The 23,060-nt window shown below is 34.8% G+C and overlaps 2 protein-coding genes across 2 annotated transcripts in view; both read left to right on the top strand.

Moving 5' to 3' along the window:
• Positions 1 to 23,060, top strand: part of LOC111058443 (neuroligin-4, Y-linked-like) — an 850,919-nt gene that overhangs the window by 390,019 nt on the left and 437,840 nt on the right.
• On the top strand, positions 2,360 to 6,112 carry LOC111060194 (protein PFC0760c). The gene is made up of 2 exons (XM_022347841.2): positions 2,360 to 2,531; positions 3,166 to 6,112. Exon 2 carries the CDS (start codon positions 4,282 to 4,284, stop codon positions 6,109 to 6,111), a length of 1,830 nt encoding a protein of 609 aa, XP_022203533.2. The 5' UTR covers positions 2,360 to 2,531; positions 3,166 to 4,281; the 3' UTR covers position 6,112.

Genomic DNA, 23,060 nt, shown 5'->3' with positions numbered 1-23,060 from the left:
TTAGTGTTATACACTAAAAAAAGGTTAGCGAAAAAAAAACAAGTTGAGTTGTTGATAAACGAAACCCGTTCATTCAACTGTTTTGTTAGTTGAATCAACGATAGGTCACCTCTACAATGGGACTCGCTACACACTTTCAGCACTAATTGAAGGGGAAACTTTAGTGTTATACATAAGGAATGCTGACGGTTGAAGGTGAATTGTTGCCACAAGTGTTTGCACAGCAGACTGGACACGAATGTTGTGCCGTTGCGGTTACAATGCGGCGACTAAATTTTTAATGCCGCATCCGGAAACTGGACAGTGGAGCATGATGGGAGCGCTGGTGCATTATGGGAAGGCGAGCGTGATGCGTAATGTGTAGCCACTGTAAGATTGCAGTGGGTGACTGCAAGATGGCTGAAAATATAGGGCTGTACCCACAAGAAGATTGAAAGTTCACAACATGTTGTCTCCAAAACTGTGATTTATATTTCTATTTCATCTTATTTCAAGAGAGAAAGATTATACAAGTCTATAATAGACAAACGTAACCTTAAAAAATAATCTTTAACTACATACAAAACGCATGAAAAATAGACAAAATCTGTCAAGCTCTCTCTTTTTCACGTGTTTTGTATGTAATTGAGGATTATTTTTTAAAGTTGCGTTTGTCTATTATAGACTTATTCTACATCTTTCTCTTTGAAATCAAATTTTCTACAAGTTCTGTGGAGAGATATGTTGTGTTTATTGTACATTCAACCATGGAGAAACAATAGCGTAAGTAGATATCCCATGATATGAGGAATTTATGTCGCAACTTTCACTGTTATCTCAAGCCGATTACTGTCGATTATTGTCAATTTTTACTGTTTTGTTGGGGTGATAGTGTATGAACGGCACAATTTGAGAGACTACCAGCGTCACACTGCTGCATAGGGAAGAACTATGTGAACTATCGGCTTGGGATAACAGTAAAACTTGCGACATAAACGCCCTATATCATGGGATCTATGCTATTGTTTCTCCTTGATTTAACATAGTAAATTTGCTCAAACCTTAAAGGAACTTGTGTTTTGAGACCAAGCTTCAAGTATTTCGTCTCATATCTCAAAAATTACTGTAGCTAAATGTCTGGAAACGGTTTTTATTCAATTTCTTAGTTAATTTTACATAAATTACGCTGAATTGTACATCTTAATTAACAGCTAACAAATACCCGTAGGGCTTCGTTTTGGCAGGAGAACAGAAATTCAGACAAAATCTTCCACTCTGTATAACTTGGTAACCAAGCATTTTCGGACCTATGTTAATTAGTACTTTTTTCTTCTTTTGATGAGAGGAATCAGGCCCCGACTTAGGGGCAACTTTTTTTCAGAACACCCTGTATACAGTGTTTCCCACGAAAGGCGTAAATGCTGAAGACTAACTTATAGATATAGATTTTACATGAAATTTGCAACAAAAAATGCCCAGTAAAATATTTTTATTCCGACCTTAGTTTTCAAGATATATCATTAAAAATATATTCTCTTGATGAAAAGAATGTGGTTCGTCATTTCCTCATGAATGAACAGTTTATATTACATGAGATAGACAGGTACTAATCATCTCCTAAAGGCAGTGGACAGAGATGAACACTTCCTCCTTAAACAAAGCCATAGTGCATTCTGGTGACGTCAGCACAGGTAGGGCTCCTACACCAATAAAAACACTAGCTGATATAGATCAGCTGAAATCAACAAAGTTTTACTGGTGTAGAAGCACTACCTGTGCTGACGTCACCAGAATGCACTATGGCCTTGCTTAGTGAGAGTTGGAGGTAGTGAGATGAATCGCTGTTCTCATATCTTTCTCCACTGCCAATGTAACTTGGACCTCACTATTCAGAATGTCACACAGGAGATGTAAAAGCCGAAGACATGAGATTCGCAACAAAAAATTTGCAGTAAAATCGTCTTATTTCGACCTCAGTTCTCAAAATACATTGATTTTAGATATTTTTGAAAAACTTCAATATCCAGAAAACTATCAGTTGAAATCTAACTCTTGGATTGGGTTGGAAAGAGGGAGAAATATAATTAGCTCCTTTGTTTGACATTTTAAACGTTTTATGGGGCTAAATTCAAAATGGAATGAAAAAATTCTTTACTAAGCGGAGTTGGGACTTCCAAACTGAATTTCTAAATTGATTAAAGTAGGCTACATTTACGGAGTTTAAACAGTTTGGACGTTCAAAAAAAATGCAAAAACTTTGAATAGACAATCAAATTAAACAGCAGGTCATCATTACTCTCCATCTCCAATGCAAAACCTGATTACAAACTTCATATCATAATGATCATATGATTTTCCCGAATCATATTTAGCGATGGTCATCAGCATCTCATCCCAACCCTCTGAGATATGTTTACAAAACAAGACGTTTTTCGATATTAGAACTTTCTCTTGAAAACACATTCGTTGATCCAATGTTGCTGTTATTCTTCAAAGTTTTCTAATGTACAAAAGTTTAATAGTGTTTGGTCTCCTATGTGAACTCATTTCAGGTAGGCTAATATCAATATTACTTAGAATTTTAAATTCACCTCTAGTATAGTTCGATATTTTTCAAGTTTTGTACCTCGATTGTAACAGAAAGTTTAGTGACTAAGCATGTATGAAAATCTTCCATTCTCTCTTAGAAATCAGAAGTTTCATAATGGTTATATTTCTTAAATCTTTATTAGTGTGATCTCTTCAATGTCAAGATGGAACAGAATCAAAATATGAAGAAATAAGTGACGTATCTCAGTTCAACTGAGTTTTAGAGTTAATTTTCATTATGAGGTACTTTGTGGTTTTCTATATTCCATCAAGTTAGATTAGGTACATTAAGCTGCGTTTACACCAAAGTTATTAACAAAATTTTTCATTTTTCCGTCCTTGAAGATTCTATCAGATTGAACATAACTTATTATACACATGATGTGCATATGTGTTTGTCAAGCTCCGTTCAATCTAATAGAATCTTTAAGGACAGAAAAATGTTTTGTTAATAACTTTGATGTAAACGCAGCTTCAGTGTTTTTCCCTTTCCTTCCGATCAACCTCTCTTCGATTATCGTAACATAATCTATTATCACACTATCAGCAGTATATCATTGTAATTTACACACCAAATTCTTTCATTACTACTTGCAGGTCAAATTCAATCAAGTCACGATGAAACTGTCAAAGATACGCCCTCTAAGAGACAAGCTCCAATCAATGACATAATAAGTCTGGATCTTGATTCACCCAGTGATATACATATAAAAATCATCAAGGAAAACAATAATCAGAAGTTTTCTGAAGTCGATGATGGGTTACTCATGTATAATGGAGCAAGGAAACATGAGAAACTTGGTGGTTTGAAACCATTGGAAAGTGAAGTTTATTACAAAGATTTTGATTTTGATGATCATGGAGAAGAAAGTGTCGATTCAAATCAACAAATAGGAAGATTCCATTCTAAAAATGATAGAAACAGTCATTCAAAATTTAGAGGTGGATCTTCAAGTCATGTAACTCAGATTAATAAACTATCAGATGGTCGAGAATTTAAACTAATGAGAAACAATCATGGAGCATCATACCATCATGACAATAGTTTCATTGAACAAGTAAAACACGATTCTCCAAGAAAAGATGAAAATCAAAATCCGGAGAATGAAGGTATTATGATTGTTAATCTAGATAATGAGTCTCCAGTCAATGTATTACAAAATTATAGAGCACTTTCTGATAAAGGATTGAAGCCTGTGAGTATTAACAATGATAATCATGGGAAAATTTCAGAATTTACAGGTCGAGGAGTTGGTAATGTGAAAATGACTGTGAGCATCGTGAAAATTATCTTAAAATTATACACGAGGGGAAAAAGCAACAATTTCATGAAATCGATAATAACCTATTTCCAAAAACCAAAAAGCAGCCTCTACAAAAACCAAACTGTGGAGGATTTGAAAGGGAATCATTGGAAGGTGATGGTCCTAGCATAAGTTATAATGAGAGAGAAGGAGGAGAAATGATTGAAGAAAGTAACAGCAGTAACGGATATGAGGATGATTCGATAAATACTGAAAAATCTAGGTTTGACGATTCAAAATTTGGAAATGTCAGGGAAGAGAATCATGCCATGAGTAGTGATAATAGTAACAAACTTGATGGAAAAATAGAGATGAATCAAGTTTGATTAGTAGTCATGAAATTGGTTTAAAATTGGAAGATGAAAATTTGAAGGGACACACAAATTTTGGGAATCAAAAAACTGATGCAATGATTAACAGAGATTATTCTGGAGATCGCTCAAACTGTGAAACCGTTGATGAAAGTCCAATTATTGAAAAAGTTATTTTAAACGATGTTTACGATCATGATACTCTCACAAGTTTTGATGAACTGGATACTGATAATCGTACAAATAATCTAGTTGCTAATTCGGATCAAAGTGGTGTCAGCTATGAATTGAACAATGAAAATATGGAATATAAAAATTATAACGATGATCAAAGCTCTCGCAAAGATTTGACCGATTATGGAAAAAATCATAGGAGTTATATCGATAATCAAAATATGCAGAGAAGTCAAAGCTCCAAAGATATCCCTTCAAATGGCCGAGAATTTGAGGATATTGCTAACCACATGCTGAATAAATTAAATGTTAAATATCTTGAAAGCGGTAAAAATCATTCGAATGTAAGAAAAAACCATAAATTTTCCATTAATAAAGATTCATCCATGAATCATAGATACTTTAAACATGATTTCAACGATCAGGAGAATGAATCAGTAAACAAGAATGATGGAAACTCTGAGAATGGTCTCTCCCAAGAAGAAGAGAGATACAAAGATAAAAGTGATGAGAACTACGGAAATGACCTGGATTCACAAGGGGGTAAATTTCATAAGAAAAACCATGGAAATTTTGAGAATGATATCACGCATCAAGTGAATGGACTTGATTCTAATAGCAATAGGATATTTGAAAATAATTTCAACCCCAAAGGTAGTGAGTACGATGAGAAATTTAACGTGAAGTTTGGCAATAAACAAAAAAATGAATATAAAAGTAATGTACAAATTGAAAATTATCTGAAACAACAGAAAAGTGTATCTGATAGAAGAAATCATTATCAGGAACATGAGAATGACTCCGCAGATCAAGAGGAGAATGTTGATACTAAAAACCATGATAATTTTGGGAATATTATCAATCAACAAGGTAATGGTAATGGTTATGATAATCAGGAGGATGGTATAACTAAAGATGATCGTAGAGTCAAAAATGATGATGCTGAAAGGAATTCGAAGTTCTATAGTTACTTGAAAAATCGTGGTGGATCTGATCCACATGATGAAAAACAGGAACTGAATTCTAAAAATGGTGACAAAAATCATATTGGGAGTGAAAGGAGTAATGAAAAACATGATTCCAGTTCTGGAAATGATGACAAGTATAATTTTGGAACTGTTATGGATGATGAAGAAGATGCTTCCAATTCTAAAAATGGCGTGGGAAGTTTTGACAGGCATAAGATTCTAATGGATGCAATCAGAAATAGGTTCCGGGGGACAACAGGTAGTTATTTTCCGGAGAAAACCGAGAAAACTCCGTCTGGAAGTGAGGAAGACGTTGAATTTTCACCGAGAAAATCTTCGAGACCGATTTGTCATGACGTCACGCCCGAAGCACACTGCATCAAAGAGGAGGACAAATATTTTTGTAAAATTGGCAAATCAAGTTACACCATTTACACAGGTCCGAATCCAAGTGTATCCTCAAAGGTTATTGAGGACTATGTCCGTTCCATGTTCCAGAAATATGGTGAGGGTGATCGGTGCTTGGATATGTCTTTTGGAGCGGGGAAGCATGGACCCTGTTTGAAGAATAAGATGCCGGTTGATAATCAGATGTCGCTTTCTAGTCATAAAACGGCAATTTCGTCAAAATTGTATCCGGGTAGGAAGAGGGGGACACTGAATATTATTTGTACCCCTCTAGCACCCCCTCCAAAGGGTGTTGATTGTAGAGATACCGATGGAACCAGTCGTGAGATGTATTATGAGTGTCGCTGGAGAACGCCCAATAAAATTGTTGAGTGTTGAAGTGTTCTCTTTTTATTTCAATTCATGGAGTGATCCGTGGTCTAGTGGATAGAGTGCTTGCGTAGCAGCCTAGAGTTCCCTGGTCATCACCAAAAGTTTTTGAACAGGTCACTCTCGTGTTATCGGATGGGCACGTTAAACTGTCGGTCCCGGCTAAAGTACTAGTAGTTCTGTGAACAGTAGACCTCGCGCTTAGTAAGTTACATTGACCTGTTGTTATGTTTTCTCAAAAATAAATAAATAATTCATCAATTTAAAATGTCTAGAAAAAATCCTAAATAAATATAGAGATTTCTGTCCTATCGTAACGTGACGTGTCGTCCTGGGATGTGAGTGTGAGCGCTGTTATCAGGTCTGGCTGCAACTGTCTACAACGTTGATGGAAAGATACAATTTTCAAGATGTTCGATGTTCTTGAACGGGTAGTATTATAGTCAACTGTCTACTAACGTTGATGTCTAGTCCACTAGACAGCTGATTTATGATGGATAATTCTATAGTCTGATTTTACGGTAATATTGGCGTATGAAGGAGGCCCTTTTCCCTTTTATATTATCCTTGGAAATGCAAAATGCAATACCTGTCAAATTTCATGAAAGTCTATTACCGCGTTTCGCCGTAAATGCGCAACATAAAAACATATAAACATTCAAACATTTGAACATTAAGAGAAATGCCAAACCGTCGACTTGAATCTTAGACCTTACTTCGCTCGGTCAATGACAGTCGTTAGGACCTTCAACGACTGGAATGATATAATTATTGAGGAGATGTGGAACTTCCGTCAGGAACCTCCCCACTAAGAAAAGTCATACGAATATTATTATTATTATTAACATCGGGGCACCGAGCTTCGTTTGTTATTTTTATTTATTGATTAACAGAACACTATTCTCTAAAATGATCGTGTTTATATTTTACAGCTGGCTATACGTCAGTTTATGAATTTCGGGGATGCGATATTTTGATTTTCCACAGAATCACTCACTCACTTTTTACTATCCACAGACGAAGAAAGTTTCAGCTGAATTATCCTTTTAATTTCGTTCAGCGAGTTTTCCAAGGATAAGTCCTAGTGCAATTGAATTTTTATATCATAAACCTACTACGTCCCAAATCTCGTGAAAACCGTTGGAGCCGTTTTCGAGATCCGTTGAACATAAATAACCAGATAATATACAGAAATTGCTCGCTTAATATTATAGGATTAGGCTATTATTATTACTATTCTATAAAATGAATAGAATGGAATAGTTCAATAGTATAACTTCATTTAATTCACTACCACTCCATTCATTATACTTCACCAACTTTGGAGAATTCAATTTTCTCAGGGCCAAGCCACATGAAGCGTTTTTTCAGGTGTTTTGTACTGGCGGTGGACGAGTCAGCAGGACACAAAGCTGTCCGTTTGGCTGATTGGGTTGGCATTCAGGAATCAGCTGATAATCAACCAATCGGAGAGCTTCCTGCCCTGCCGACTCGTCCGCTTCCAGTGCAAAAACGCCCCATGTTTCTTGACCTTTATTATTCATCAAATCATTTTGTTTTGTCTATTCAAATTCCCATGGTTGCATTTCTATCAAACTATTAGTGTAGGCCTACTCAATAAAATCATAGAGAGAAGATAGCATAAGGGCTTAGCCCTAAAACCCCGCACACACACATAAATTTTTGTTCGTACGGTACTTTGCCGTCCTTATAAATTCCATTAGATTGAACGGATGATTTCAAACAGATTATGTTTGTCAAGTTTCATTTAATCTGATAGAATTCATAAGGACGGCAAAATATCGTACGAACAAAAATCGATGTGTGTGTGCGGGGATTAAGGAACTGAAATCTTTCTAAGTTCCTTCTGGTTGTTATATTATTTGTTATATTTGAGCGGCCAAAGTGACTGATAAAACACTAAAAACTGTGGGTTTCTGAATGCTTTCATGGAAGAGTCTAATTTTTCAACTCCCCCATTCAACAGAAACACCTACACTAAAACACAACATTAACACGTGCTCTAAGAAGTCAGATGCTCTGAGGTTTGACATTTTTAATTGGCCTCTCATTTCAAGGAACCTCCATTGAGACTTTTGATCTTCCCACTGAGTTTGACAAATTCATTCATTCATCGTTTTCACTTCTTATACAAAAACGTGGGAGGTATTTTCAATAGAATATTATATTTTTGATGATGTCTCCATATCGTGATGTTATTTCCCCATTATTTTACTTCAATAGTTGTTTGCATGAGAATCGCTTTGCATTTTTATAACAGTTGTTGAAAAACTGGTCTCATTGAACGTAATGAATGTAACAAGAAACAACGAACGAGTCTAACGAAGCTCACAGGTGGAAATCCAAGCAGTTATTTTGTTTCAGTGTTCTCTTAGTCTTCCTACAACCTTCTCAGAGTTTAAAACTGGAGGTAAAACTTCTAAATGTGTAAATATGTTGTAGTTTCTTAGAATAAACTTTGAATGCTAGATCAATTATATACTTTTAATAGAATGGTAAGTAAACGTCTCAGTTACAGCGCAATAGTATAGCTATCAGTTACAGACTTATTCAACTACAAAAACAAGATCGGATTTCAAAATTTGGAGCCTCTAGGCCCAATACTTTATCTGCCTCGACTCTGGCCAGGGTAATTCTCCTAGAATGTAAATTTATATCAATAATCACTGCTTGAACATCATATCACAATGAAACTGCACAATTATTTTAAATTTGAAATAATTGTGCAGTTTCATTGTGATATGATGTTCAAGCAGTGATTATTGATATAAATAATTTACATTCTAGGAGAATTACCCTGGCCAGAGTCGAGGCAGATAAAGTATTGGGCCTAGAGGCTCCAAATTTGAAATCCGATCTTGTTTTTGTAGTTGAATAAGTCTGTAACTGATAGCTATACTATTGCGCTGTAACTGAGACGTTACTTACCATTCTATTAAAAGTATATAATTGATCTAGCATTCAAAGTTTATTCTAAGAAACTACAACATATTACACATTTAGAAGTTTTACCTTCAGTTTTAAACTCTGAGAAGGTTGTAGGAAGACTAAGAGAACACTGAAACAAAATAACTGCTTGGATTTCCACTTGTGAGCTTCGTTAGACTCGTTCGTTGTTTCTTGTTACATTCATTACGTTCAATGAGACCAGTTTTACAACTGTTATAAAAATGCAAAGCGATTCTCATGCAAACAACTATTGAAGTATAATAATCGAGATATAACTAGGTACTTATTCATTGATGAGAAACATTAATGAAAATCCTAATGGCTCGATAGAAGGAAAAGTTATTTCTGTGTTGAAATTACTATGGTCAATAACATTATTTCTCTGTTTTGACAATAAATCCAATCCATAAAAAAATAGTTATTTGTGCAACTAGTGCGCAAAGTGACAGTTTGCTGCACCGAAAGAAACGTTTACGCCCGAGCCATAGGCGAGGGCGGAATGATTTCTTGAGTGCAGCAGAGGAACTTTGCGCACGTATTTCACATTAAATTTTCCCTACAGTTACTATTGAATATGAAAAGTGGGTAATTATGGGTAAAATTGCTTGAAATCCATCAAATGGTTGTGTGTGTGATGCTGTTATTAATAAAAACCTTAATTTATTGTCAAATTTAATAATGTAGTAGTGTTTGAATGGCGGGGCGGCTGTCACTCATGTCGCTGTCCTCGGTGTCCTTGTTGTCCATCGTTATTATTATAATAACAGTCACTGTTACCAAATTAATTTTGATTTTGCTGCACTGGTGCTCCATATAACCTACTAACTATTTTGTGTTGCCATGAATAGTTAGTAGGTTATATGGAGCACCAGTGCAGCAAAATCAAAATTAATTTGGTAACAGTGACTGTTATTATAATAATAACGATGGACAACAAGGACACCGAGGACAGCGACATGAGTGACAGCCGCCCCGCCATTCAAACACTACTACATTATCAAATTTGACAATAAATTAAGGTTTTTATTAATAACAGCATCACACACACAAACATTTGATGGATTTCAAGCAATTTTACCCATAATTACCCACTTTTCATATTCAATAGTAACTGTAGGGAAAATTTAATGTGAAATACGTGCGCAAAGTTCCTCTGCTGCACTCAAGAAATCATTCCGCCCTCGCCTATGGCTCGGGCGTAAACGTTTCTTTAGGTGCAGCAAACTGTCACTTTGCGCACTAGTTGCACAAATAACTATTTTTTTATGGAATTGGATTTATTGTCAAAACAGAGAAATAATGTTATTGACCATAGTAATTTCAACACAGAAATAACTTTTCCTTCTATCGAGCCATTAGGATTTTCATTAATGTTTCTCATCAATGAATAAGTACCTAGTTATATCTCGATTATTTTACTTCAATAGTTGTTTGCATGAGAATCGCTTTGCATTTTTATAACAGTTGTAAAACTGGTCTCATTGAACGTAATGAATGTAACAAGAAACAACGAACGAGTCTAACGAAGCTCATAGGTGGAAATCCAAGCAGTTATTTTGTTTCAGTGTTCTCTTAGTCTTCCTACAACCTTCTCAGAGTTTAAAACTGGAGGTAAAACTTCTAAATGTGTAAATATGTTATAGTTTCTTAGAATAAACTTTGAATGCTAGATCAATAATATTATATACTTCTCATAGAATGGTAAGTAAACGTCTCAGATACAGCGCATTAGTATAGCCAACAGTTACAGACTTATTCAACTACATAAACAAGATCGGATTTGAAAATTTGGAGCCTCTAGGCCCAATACTCTAGACCCACTTTGGCCAGGGTAATTCTCCTAGAATGTAAATTTATATCAATAATTACTGCTTGAACATCATATCACAATGAAACTGCACAATTATTTTAAATTTGAAAAATAATATCCTTTTTTCACGTTGAAATAGTGAAGGAAATTCAATTTTAATTCAAAAATAATTTATTTCGCACAACATAATATTATTACAAAACATTGTATCTAAGAATACAAAAAATACTAATGAAATTTATTCTATCATAATGAGGCAAAGCTAACTTGAGCGATCTGACAATATGGGAGTGGACTAAGCTAATGCAAGCCACATGCCGTCTCATTGGACAATGACATGCACGTGACATTCTCAAGCTGCTCACCTCCAAGCTGCTCTATTGGTTGTGTGCTATTAGTCCATTGACCAATCAGAGAGCTCTTCTTTTTTGAAAGCGTCAATTACAAATTTAGCACTCTTACATCAATTCCGTGTTATTGTCGATTAGTGAAAGATTAGATTAGTGATATGTCCTTATTCAACAATAAAAATGCGATAAAGAAGAAATAGAATACATTTATTCAATGAATTCATTTTATTTAATAATTTATTTCAAGAACGACTGAACTAGGAAAGTTCAAATTCGGTTCATAGATATAATAGCTATAAGCTATAATTGGTTTATATGATATTATTATAGCTATAAACCAAATTGAACTTTCCTAGCTTAGTCGTTTTTGAAATAAATTATCAAATAAAATGAATTTATTCAGCTGATAGTTTGTGAATTTTTTGTAATGAAAATCATTCATCTTTGCGTTTCTAAAGAATTCTATCAGTTCCACAAACAATCTTGAAATAACTTCCAAAACCAATCATAATCGATCTAATTACAGTAAAAAGTAAGATCTACGAACCAAAAATCCAGTACGGTAGCTATTTTATTTTCAATGCCATCACAATATATTACAAAAATTAATTTTCAAAAACCAAGAAGCCATCCATATTCTCTCTGTTTTCTCAACTTCAAGACTATTATAAAAATTATCATACCTAAAATTTTCACAGCAATTATTATCAACACAAAAATTTCGATATCTGTCATTGATTCCTTGTGATTCACTCCTGTTTAATTTCAATCAATTAAATTACATGAAGCATGAACACTGCCAAAAATCAATAGAGGTTATGAATTTGGAAGATGTTATTGTATGTCAGTAACATGAGTATTTTTATCTGTTTTTTATAGTATCACAGTTTATTGCATTGATTGTAACTTACAGCAGATTTTTATAATTCAGCTGTTTGATGGACGAGAGATGATATTATCATTATAATAATAATATTATTATTTGAATTTCCATTGGGAACAAAAAAGTAAAGAAATCCGTACCGGTATATGGCTTTAGCTGGTGGAAAGTCCCTCGCAGGAAGGACCCACCTCCCTGAATATATATAATTAACGCCGTCAATGGGCCTTACGACTGTCATACCTCAGCTAGAACCGACAATTTAACGTGTCCATCTAACCCTGGATTTTGAGGACAATGATAACTATATAATTATTATTTAACGAAAATCCTAAATAAATGGTGTAAATCACCCCGAAGACTTCTGCTACTGCAGACATTGACAAGAGGGTTAACAGCTAGATGGAAATTCGATGAGAACTACAATCTCTGGATAACAGTTCTCAAGTCAGTATGCTTTTGTCAGTTTGGTGTAAGGGTAAGCATTCCTGACTGACAATTGGGAGGTACCGAGTTCGATTCCCGGGCTGGCAAATAATTTTTGGATAGTAGTTCTCATCGAATTTCCATCTAGCTGTTAAACCTGTTGTCAATGTCTGCAGTAGCAGATGTCTTCGGGGTGATTTACACCATTTATTTAGGATTTTCGTTAAATAATAATTATATATTAATTAGTATTTGAATAAATGCATTCTCTATTTAATTCCATCTGTAGACAATGATAACTATTAATATGAAATACAAATATGTTCCTCAATACTAGACTATAATGATTTATATCAACCCACAGCTGGGAGAAACTATAATAAAATATAAACACATCATACAACAGACTAGCCTTCTTTCGATTCTATAGTGAACAAAACTCCGTCATATTGTTTTATATTTCCTGAACGAAAGTTTGCAGGAGTCAACTGACCAATATTGGACGGTTAATATTCTTGAACGACAAGTTAGTCTAAAGTAGCTTATTTAGGGGTGTGTGGTGAAATCCGATTTTGCCAGTTAAGGTTCAACTCCGTCATATTGTTATATATTTCCTGAACAAAAGTTTGCAGGAGTTAATTGACCAATATTGGACGGTTAATTCTTAAACGACAAATAAATAAATTAGTCTAAAGTAGCTTTAAGGGTGTGTGGTGAAATCCGATTTTGTCAGTTGAGGATCAACTCCGTCAAATTGTTATGATATATTTCCTTAACGAAAATTTGCAGGAGTCAACTGACCAATATTGGACGGTTAATTCTTAAACGACAAGTTAGTCTAAAGTATAGCTTTAAGGGTGTGTGGTGAAATCCGATTTTGTCAGTTAAGGGTCAACTTCTATCTCCGTCATATTGTTATGATATATTTCCTCAACGGAAGTTTGCAGGAGTTAACTGACTAAGATTGGAAGGATAATTCTCACACGACAAGAAGTTAGTAGCTCTAAACGGCGTATGGTTTAAGGGTCAACTGCAGTTTATGCTACCATCTATTCCATCTATTCTATGGTGGAGTTTTGAGAATAATTGTCACTGATGAATAATTCTGTAATACACTTTTTCTATGTATTTAAACACGACATGCAGTCAAATATTGAGTAAATAATTAAAAACTTTCACTTACTGACTGAAATACTTTCGACTTCTGTCGAATTACTTTCGTCCTTTCAACAGACTTGAAAATGATCGCTAGACGGTCAAAAGTACTTACAAAAGTGAGTAGAAGTTTTTAATTATTAACTCAATATTTGACTGAATGTCGTGTTTAAATACATAGAAAAAAGTGTGCTAATACATAGCAGCTCGGAATGGATCAAGAAACCATCACCTTTAATTCTGTAATGTTCTTCATGGAGAATGAGAATCTTAACATTTTATCTCATCTCAACTGATTAAATCTCAATTACATATCCTCAAAATCATTATCTCAACTGATCATGGAATCAACAAATCTCTAAAAGAGAGTAAATCTCCAAAGAGACAAATTATTTAGAGGTTGATTAGTAGAGAGGACGTTGAAGTCCTAGCTCCACATAATAGAGAATTTTCTCATTTTCGAAAGAAAGGCTAGACACCAAGCAAGCAATGTCGGTCTCATTTTGCAATTGGTTTACTCGGTGGATTGGGAGAGCGTCGAGAATGGAACAGTTTCTGATTGGATAAGCAATTATTTCCAGATGCAAGCCACAGCTTCTATATTAATAGCTTAGTTATGTAGCAAGGATAGCCTTGAGCAAGATTGGGTTAGGTAAGGTTAGGCACGGTAGGGTTACGCTGGATTATTGGTCTGATTATTGACCCAGCGGTTCCATCTAACAATGCAATACTCCAATCTTGGCAGACCGACCCTGTCTCTGTCTGACTACATAGCCTATATATCACAGCATTGATTTTATTCTAATATAGGCTAGTGTTTCTCTGATATGACTTTTTTAATATTAAATAGATAATCATTTTATTTGTTCACGGACTAGCCATACGGTACAAATATACAGTGTTACAGTTAAATAGAGATGCATGCAAAATATAATTACTATATAATTTAAACATTAACATCCAATAGGAATGAAATACTAGATTTAAATGTCAGTGATAAGACTAATTCATTGGTATAAATTTACGGATATAAGTTTCCTTAGAATGCTTGGAATATCCATGGAATCCAAGCCACATGATTATAAGCAGTGCAAGTGACAACCTTGTTATAATAATAATCAAAGCATGACAGCCTTTATTATTGCGACCAGCTACTTGTAGTTAAAATATTCAAACCAAATAAGTAAATTGCCAGCCTCTAGCATAACATTTAGTAACTGCACAATGCATAAAATGAAGCTGCTCACCTAACTTTAAAATTCCTTAGAGATCAAAATAGTTCTTCCGACTATACATATCTAGTAAATTGCCAGCCTTTAGCATACAATTTAGTACACAATGAATCCATTCTTTTAACTTTGAAATCCCTTGAGACCAAAATACAATTTCCCGACTACTTTTGACTATAAATTTTTTGAGAAACTTCCTCGTTTTCACCAAACACTTATCTCGTAAAACAAAAAAATCTTTAGCACGTCTAAAATGTCATGTTTTCTGCTCAAAATGTCTCGACATTGACGGATAAATAGTATGATGCAGACATCAATAGAAATGAGACATTCTCCACGTTATTTTCATATGAAATTCTCACTTGTTATTACGACACCCAATAATTCTGAAAGAAGTGATATTAAGAAGAAAAACATATTTTCACAATGTTCTCAATTATGAAAAAATGAATTTCCTCTTGATTCTTCAACCCTGAAACATCTATAGCACGACTGGGATTTCGGAAATGCTATTCTGCAAACAATTCTGTGATTGGATAACAAATTTAAGAAGTTGCGATTTCACACAATTTGACAACGCTGTAACTTCATCAGATTGAGGGTCAATTCTCAACTTATTCTATAAGAACTATAATCAAAAATCTGGTGTGGCGCACTCACACAACTTTCCTTGCCGTTATGAGAATTGATCACCTGACGCGCTAGTGTTCCCGCGCATCTCAAGTCTACTATTCAAAGATTTGAGCCAGCTGGTGACAGGGCAATAACGCTGGAGACACACATGAGGTCTGCTATCTCTTCATAGTGAATGATTTAGGAGAATCAAAAATAATTTGCAATTGAATAATCACATTTTCTCGAATTTAAAGCTTATTTTCAATTTTAGGTGAAAATGTTACTAAACATTAATTGTAGAGATTTTCATGCTCAATCTACTCCACTTGATTTTTCTTGTTTCAATTATATCTGAAGCCTGATAATTGGGAATCTATCTGCATTGATGGGGCGGAGCTCCTGAAATTTTTACAGATATGGGACTTGTGGCAGTTGATAGAGCTTATCGATGACTATTTTAGGTATGAATTTGATCAAAATCGTTGGAGCCGTTTTCGAGAAAATCGCGAAAAACCCTGTTTTTGACATTTTCTCCATTTTAGCCGCCATCTTGAATTGCATTTGATCGAAATTGTTCGTGTCGGATCCTTATATTGTAAGGACCTTAAGTTCCAAATTTCAAGTCATTCCGTTAATTGGGAGATGAGATATCGTGTACACAGACGCACATACACTCATACACACACACACACACACACACACACACACACCACACACACACACACACACATACAGACCAATACCCAAAAACCACTTTTTTGGACTCAGGGGACCTTGAAACGTATAGAAATTTAGAAATTGGGGTACCTTAATTTTTTTCGGAAAGCAATACTTTCCTTACCTATGGTAATATGGCAAGGAAAGTAATAAACAATCAAGTATTCAAGTATTTCTCTGCCTGCAACTGCCTTCTATGGAAGATATTTATATGATAGCAGTTTTCTCTGCTAAAGTATAGTTCATAGCATTTTTCATTGGATTTAAAAACGTTTAATAGGTACTATTTTCTTGAGTTTACTTATCACGCCAATTTTTCGCGTAGGCGTTGAATAAGAATTGACAATATTTGTAACGCGTAATAAGATCGTGGATCTTCACTTGCTCAAATAGCAATTAACAATTTCCAAACTTGTCAATTTTGCATGCAGCTGCATAACCTGATTACAATTAAATTCTCATTCATTTCGAACAGTTGCAATCAACATGAGCAAAATTTTCATGAGGAATAAAATATACGAGCATCCTGTTCAAATTTGAAAAATAATCCCATCTGAAGTAAGGATCACGTTAAAATTTTAGTATTTCATTAACATTAACTATCCTTTTCTTTAATCCTCGTATCATCTTCGTATCATCCTTGTATCATATTTGTATCATCCTTGTATCATCTTCGTATCATATTTGTATCATCCTTGTATCATCCCCGTATCATCTTCTTGTAGTGAGGTCCACATTAAAATGGCAGTATTTGATTAACATTGGTGTTGCTATCCTTGTCTATTATTCGACAAATTAAATATTGCTATCCTTGTCTAGCTCCGCAACACTGCAAGCTTGTTTATCAACAATTAGAAATATAATCAATGAACCAAATATTCAATCTTAATTATGAAAATTCATGGAAAAATATATTCTCTTGACAAATGGAATATAATTTATCACTTTCAATAAGAATAAACTATTAATATCACATCAAATATACCAGTAACAGCTATTTTCCATAGAAGGCAGTTGCAGACAGAGAATTGGCACTGCTGTTCTCCTATTTTCCCACTGCCATTATAACGTGGACCTCACTATAGCTGTCCTGCATCCTCATACTTTTCATACCAAGAATCTTTTCAGGGCAGTTTTAATGGATAAATAGTTTTTATAGACTGAGATTACTCCTCTACTATTTTAAGAGAACAAATTTGTACCTTTTAATATTGAAATTCAAATAATGTTATATATTTTTCATACATTTTAGCTCTCCAGCTTCATAATTGTTGTTTATCTTAGGTTTAAACAATTTACTTGAATACTTTCAATGATTCAAGATTGACTGATCAATATTAAAGGCCGGGTTTCGAGCTCGGGATTTAGCTAAGTTCTAGACTTTAACTTGCTTTGAACTCTGGAGTCAGAAAATTGGCTTTCCGAGTCAGAGCGTTAACGTAGTCAAGGACTTAAATAGACTCTGGAGCTTGGAGATCATGTTAGACCCTGGAGTTCATAATTTCTCTTTCTGAGTAGAGGACTTATAAGTCCAGGACTTGAATCAGATTCTCGCCTCTTTCCGAGTCAAGGATTTATCAAAAATCGTTGAGTCCAGGACCTAAAACAGCGTGATTTTAAACCCTCGACTGGGGTAGGGTTTAAATTCAAGTTCTAGACTTAACTGAGCAAACATAATTCAGTTATTGTTTTGGAGTAGATAGAAAGCCAAATAGATGTCATGGAAAACCTAATTTATTTGGATTAGTCCATTTAAATTCATAATTTATAGTTTGCAAGTTCATTTTGGAATGAAATTGTATCAGAATTATGCGTAAAAAAGTAACCTTATTTTACGACTGATAACCTAAAAATGTTCAAGAAAAATAATACAAAGATTGCCTTGGAATTTATATTCCAATCTGAATGTTGTTAATCAATGTCATATTCAACAAATCAATAATATAAGAAAAATATAGTAGGTACTCCAGTTTTTTTCAAAAAAAAAATACGTTTTCAAACTTAATAGCCTAATGAAATTATTATTCCGAAATCACTGGTTAAGGATCAATGATCAATAATAGCATAACGTGAAATGAAATGTTTATTCATTCACCTTTCAAAGGTTTTGCTTTGAATAGGCCTACTATTTTTACAAAATAGTTTGGAGAGCATGCTCATTTGAATTATCCTGCTGCAATCAGCTGTTTCCGTTTTGTTATAATGCCAACAATACAACAGCAAAATATTGTGAATTTCCCTCATGTTTACTGCGTTTAAGTCCTGGACTCAAATAAGTCGAGAACTTAATAGACCCCGGAGTTTAGAAGATAAAATCGTGACTCAGAAAGTCAATTTAGACCCGAGCGCTTATTCTAGTCCTGGACTCTGTAAGTCCAGAACTTGTAGATTCCGAGTTCGGAAACCGGCCCTAAATTGTTTAACAAAATGAAAATATAGATAGATAAATAGATTTATTCTATTGTCATTGGAGTGTCAAATTCCCTCACTTTCATTTTTTATCAAATTATTATGAATAATGATATTATTCCCTTACTCTTATTATACATCGGAAGGAATCAATCCCAAGATAAATCCTTTTTGATGTAAATTTTGTCAACTAATTTCCTCGTTGACAATCATAGACCGACCGTCAAACATTCATTCCAGCATTGATTGAAATTGAAATAATAATATTAACTATTATTTTTATTATTCCCTTACTCTTAGTATTCATCGGAAGAAATCAATCCCAAAATAAATCCTGTTTGATGTCAATTTTGTCAACTAATTTCCTCGTTGACAATCATAGACCGACCGCCGAACATTTATTTCAGCATGGCTTGAAATTTGAGTCACTACTTCATTTACCCTGAAATACTGCCAGATTTAAGTGAATCTAACCATGAAACAACTCGCATTGATCCAATTACAAGCCTATCAAACAAACAACACGGCGCGTTTCAAGTCAGTCAGTGTAACCCTGCGACTTTTTTTGGCGATCTTTCAACACAAATTCCCCGCATCGCTTTGAACGCGTTTCGGGCAACGATAAATCAACCGACAAAAATAATAGATGAAACACGTTAAAAATGATAAACGACATTACCGCGCGAATATTGTCCGGCGCGCGGTTTTTTGCGACCGAATACCGCACAAATCAAACGCGCGTTTAATTGATTTTTGAAAGGCGTTGATAGCGTATGTGTAGAATCTGGCAAAACAATCCACAAATCATGCGTTATCTCACGATAGCGAGTGAGAGAGTGATAGAGAAAGAGTGAGTGGTTGATAGAGAGAGTGAGTGGATGATTGAGAGGATGTAATTGGTCGTTCCATTGATGGTTATGATCAGATTATTCTAGATCTGTCATTATTGAGATCAGTTTTTGTTGGTGACCTTCATGAATTTGATTAATAGTGGTAGTTTCCATAGTTATATAATGGCAGTGGAGAAAGATGGGAGATTAACGTTGACGGCCCTCTTTCTTGTCAATGCCTTCTATGGACGGTAGCTGATCCCAGGTTCAATGATGCAATATTAACTGTTCATTCTCATTGAAAATAATCAATTATATTCTACAATAATTTCGAAATGAGTTTTCAGAATTGAGATGAAATATTTTTTAATTAACTATTAATTCTTCATTGATGGAGGACGATCTGGCAACAGAGCAAAGCGAGAAAGAGATAGCACTATCCGCTTTGTTGAATGATAGACAAGGATAGCAATACCATTGCCAAACAAACACTGCCATTATAACGTGGACCTCACTATAGTGACATTGGTTGCCACTGCCTTCTATAGAGAGAGGATAGCTAATTCATAGTTGAGAATGATATTGTATCTATCATGTATTAATAGATAAATACTGGTATATCTGATGTGATATCAACTGTTCATTTTTTTGAAGATAATCCAATCATATTTTATTCGCCAAGGATATATATATATATATATCCTTCAATGATCAAAAATTATGATTTTTTATGATTCAGATTGAATGTCTTGTTGATTTTTTAATTATATATTTTCTCAATTGTTAGAAACGATCTGGCGACGTTGTGAGATCTTCCTTAATTTACATGCACTCTCACCATAACCAAATCTCTAACAATACAATAGATCATAGATACCCACAAGAGCATCACATATCTTCTATCTATATAATTATATAAAAGCGAAATGGCACTCACTCACTGACTGACTCACTCACTCACTCACTCACTCACTCACTCGCATAACTAAAAATCTACGCGACCAAAAACGTTCAAATTTGGTAGGTATGTTCAGTTGGCCCTTTAGAGGCGCACTAAGAAATCTTTTGGCAATATTCCAACTCTAAGGGTTGTTTTTAAGGGTTTAAAGTTCGTCTTTTAGCATGTATATTCTTCTTCTCCCAATCTCTTAATTATAATTGAAATTTCCATATCATATGTTACTATAGAACTATAATCTAGATAGAGTGCCTCTTCGAAACAGTTGTTAACTGGCAACTAAATTAATAATTTTGTCAGGTTGGCATTTAGTTGAATTGACTTTGTTAGGTTGGCACCAAGTTGAAGATTTAAATGCATTTATCGCGGAAAAATAATTGATTGGGCACTGCTACTTCAATCCTGGGAATATATATTACTAGCCGTCAGGCTCGCTTCGCTCGCCATATCCGTTTAGCCAGACGTTTAGTCTGAACCCCCGACTGGATTGTCCTAACATATGATAAAAATGCTCAAATGAAAAATGCAGGCAAGCGAAGCGAGCCTGCTGATCTCATTCTGGACGATCCAGTCGGGGGTCCAGGGGGCGGAGCCCCCTTGCTAGACGGATATGGCGAGCGAAGCGAGCCTGACGGCTAGTAAACAATATACAGACTCCAAGATTAAATAAAACATATTCAACAACAGATTTCTTAGTGCCCTCTAAAGGGCCAACTGAACATATCTACCAAATTTGAACGTTTTTGGTCCGGTAGATTTTTAGTTCTGCAAGTGAGTGAGTGAGTGAATGATATGATATAATATAATTATATTAGAATTTATTAATATATAAAAGCGAAATGGCACTCACTCACTAACTCATTCACTCACTCACTTGCAGAATTAAAAATCTACCGGACCAAAAACGTTCAAATTTGGTAGGTATGTTCAGTTGGCCCTTTAGAGGCTCACTAAGAAATCTTTTGGCAATATTTTAACTCTAAGGGTGGTTCTTAAGGGTTAAAGTTCGTCTTTTAGCATGTATATTCTTCTTCTCCCAATCTCTTAATTATAATTGAAATTTCCATATCATATGTTACTATAGAACTATAATCTAGATAGAGTGCCTCTTCGAAACAGTAAGTTGTTAACTGGTAACTAAATTAATAATTTTGTCAGGTTGGCATTAAGTTGGGTTGACTTTGTTAGGTTGGCACCAAGTTGAAGATTGAAATGCATTTATCACGGAAAAATTGATTGGGCACTGCTACTTCAATCAGAGCTATTCCTGGGAATATTATATCACTAGCCGTCAGGCTCGCTTCGCTCGCCATATCCGTTTAGCCAGACGTTTAGTCTGGATCGTCCTAACATCGTCCTATAAATGAAAAATGCAGGCGAGCGAAGCGAGCCTGCTGATGTCATTTTTGGACGATCCAGTCGGGGGTCCAGGGGGCGGAGCCCCCCCTGGCTAGACGGATATGGCGAGCGAAGCGAGCCTGACGGTTAGTAACATTATATGGGCCGGTTTCCGAGCTCGGGATTCAGACAAGTTCTAGACTTCAAACATCTGGAGTCAGAAAATTGGCTTTCCGAATGGGGCGTAGTCGCAGATTTTATTACAATCTTAATGTTATCATTTCTATAATTGAATGAAAAAGACTAAGAATAAGAAAGACAATATGAACAATTTACCACAATATCAACTACATAAAAATTTCTATAATTGGAAACGTTTTCCCTTAACGAAATAAAACATTCCTAAATAGTTCAAAATAGCTAAAACTTTACACTGTTTTCTCTTCATTTTATTTTGTGTTCAATTTTCTAGTTTTTCGAAATTTAATTTGAACGTGACTATGACCATGATGCGACTACCCCCCGTTCGGAACGTCCATTCTCTGACTTCAGCTGTTTGAAGTCTAGAACTTAGCTGAATCTCGAGCTCGGAAACCGGCCCTAAAACTATTATAACATTATTGGTCCAGTAACGTATGTGTATCCCCAGATGAACATTTAGATGGAAAAACCCATAATTTATTTTCTGACCGAGCGAAGTGAGGTCTAAGATTCAAGTTGACGGTTTGGCATTTCTGTTAATGTTTAAATGTTTAAATGTTTGAATGTTTAAATGTGTATATGTTGCGCATTTACGGCGAAACGCGGTAATAGATTTTCATGAAATTTGACAGGTATGTTCCTTTTTTATATTGCGAGGCGACGTAAATACAAGGTTTTTGGAAATTTTGCATTTCAAGGATAATATGAAAGGAAAAGAAGCCTTCTTCATACACCAATATTAGAGTAAAAATCAGACTATAGAATTATTCATCATAAATCAGCTGACAAGTGATTACACAGATGTGTGGAGAAGCCAGTCTATTGCTGTATTTCAATGAGGTCCATAGTTTCAATCAGGTATTTGAGGATGAGAATCCTGCGTGAGGTCTACTGTTCACCGAACTACTAGTATAGGACCTATTCATAATAAGAAAGCTAAACTTCAAGTATTCAAGTGTTGTTGCAATATTATTCGTGAAGAAACTTATCAAAAATCGTGTTCAGTGAAGGAGTGAGAGAGTGGATGAGTTGGCCTATTGAGAAGTATCAGAATTCTATAAGTAGTATGG

This window comes from Nilaparvata lugens, chromosome 13 (assembly GCF_014356525.2).
Source record: "Nilaparvata lugens isolate BPH chromosome 13, ASM1435652v1, whole genome shotgun sequence".
Classification (NCBI taxonomy): Eukaryota; Metazoa; Arthropoda; class Insecta; order Hemiptera; family Delphacidae; genus Nilaparvata; species Nilaparvata lugens.
The sequence above is the reverse complement of the archived record's forward strand: the minus strand, read 5'-3'. Positions and strand labels throughout refer to the sequence as shown.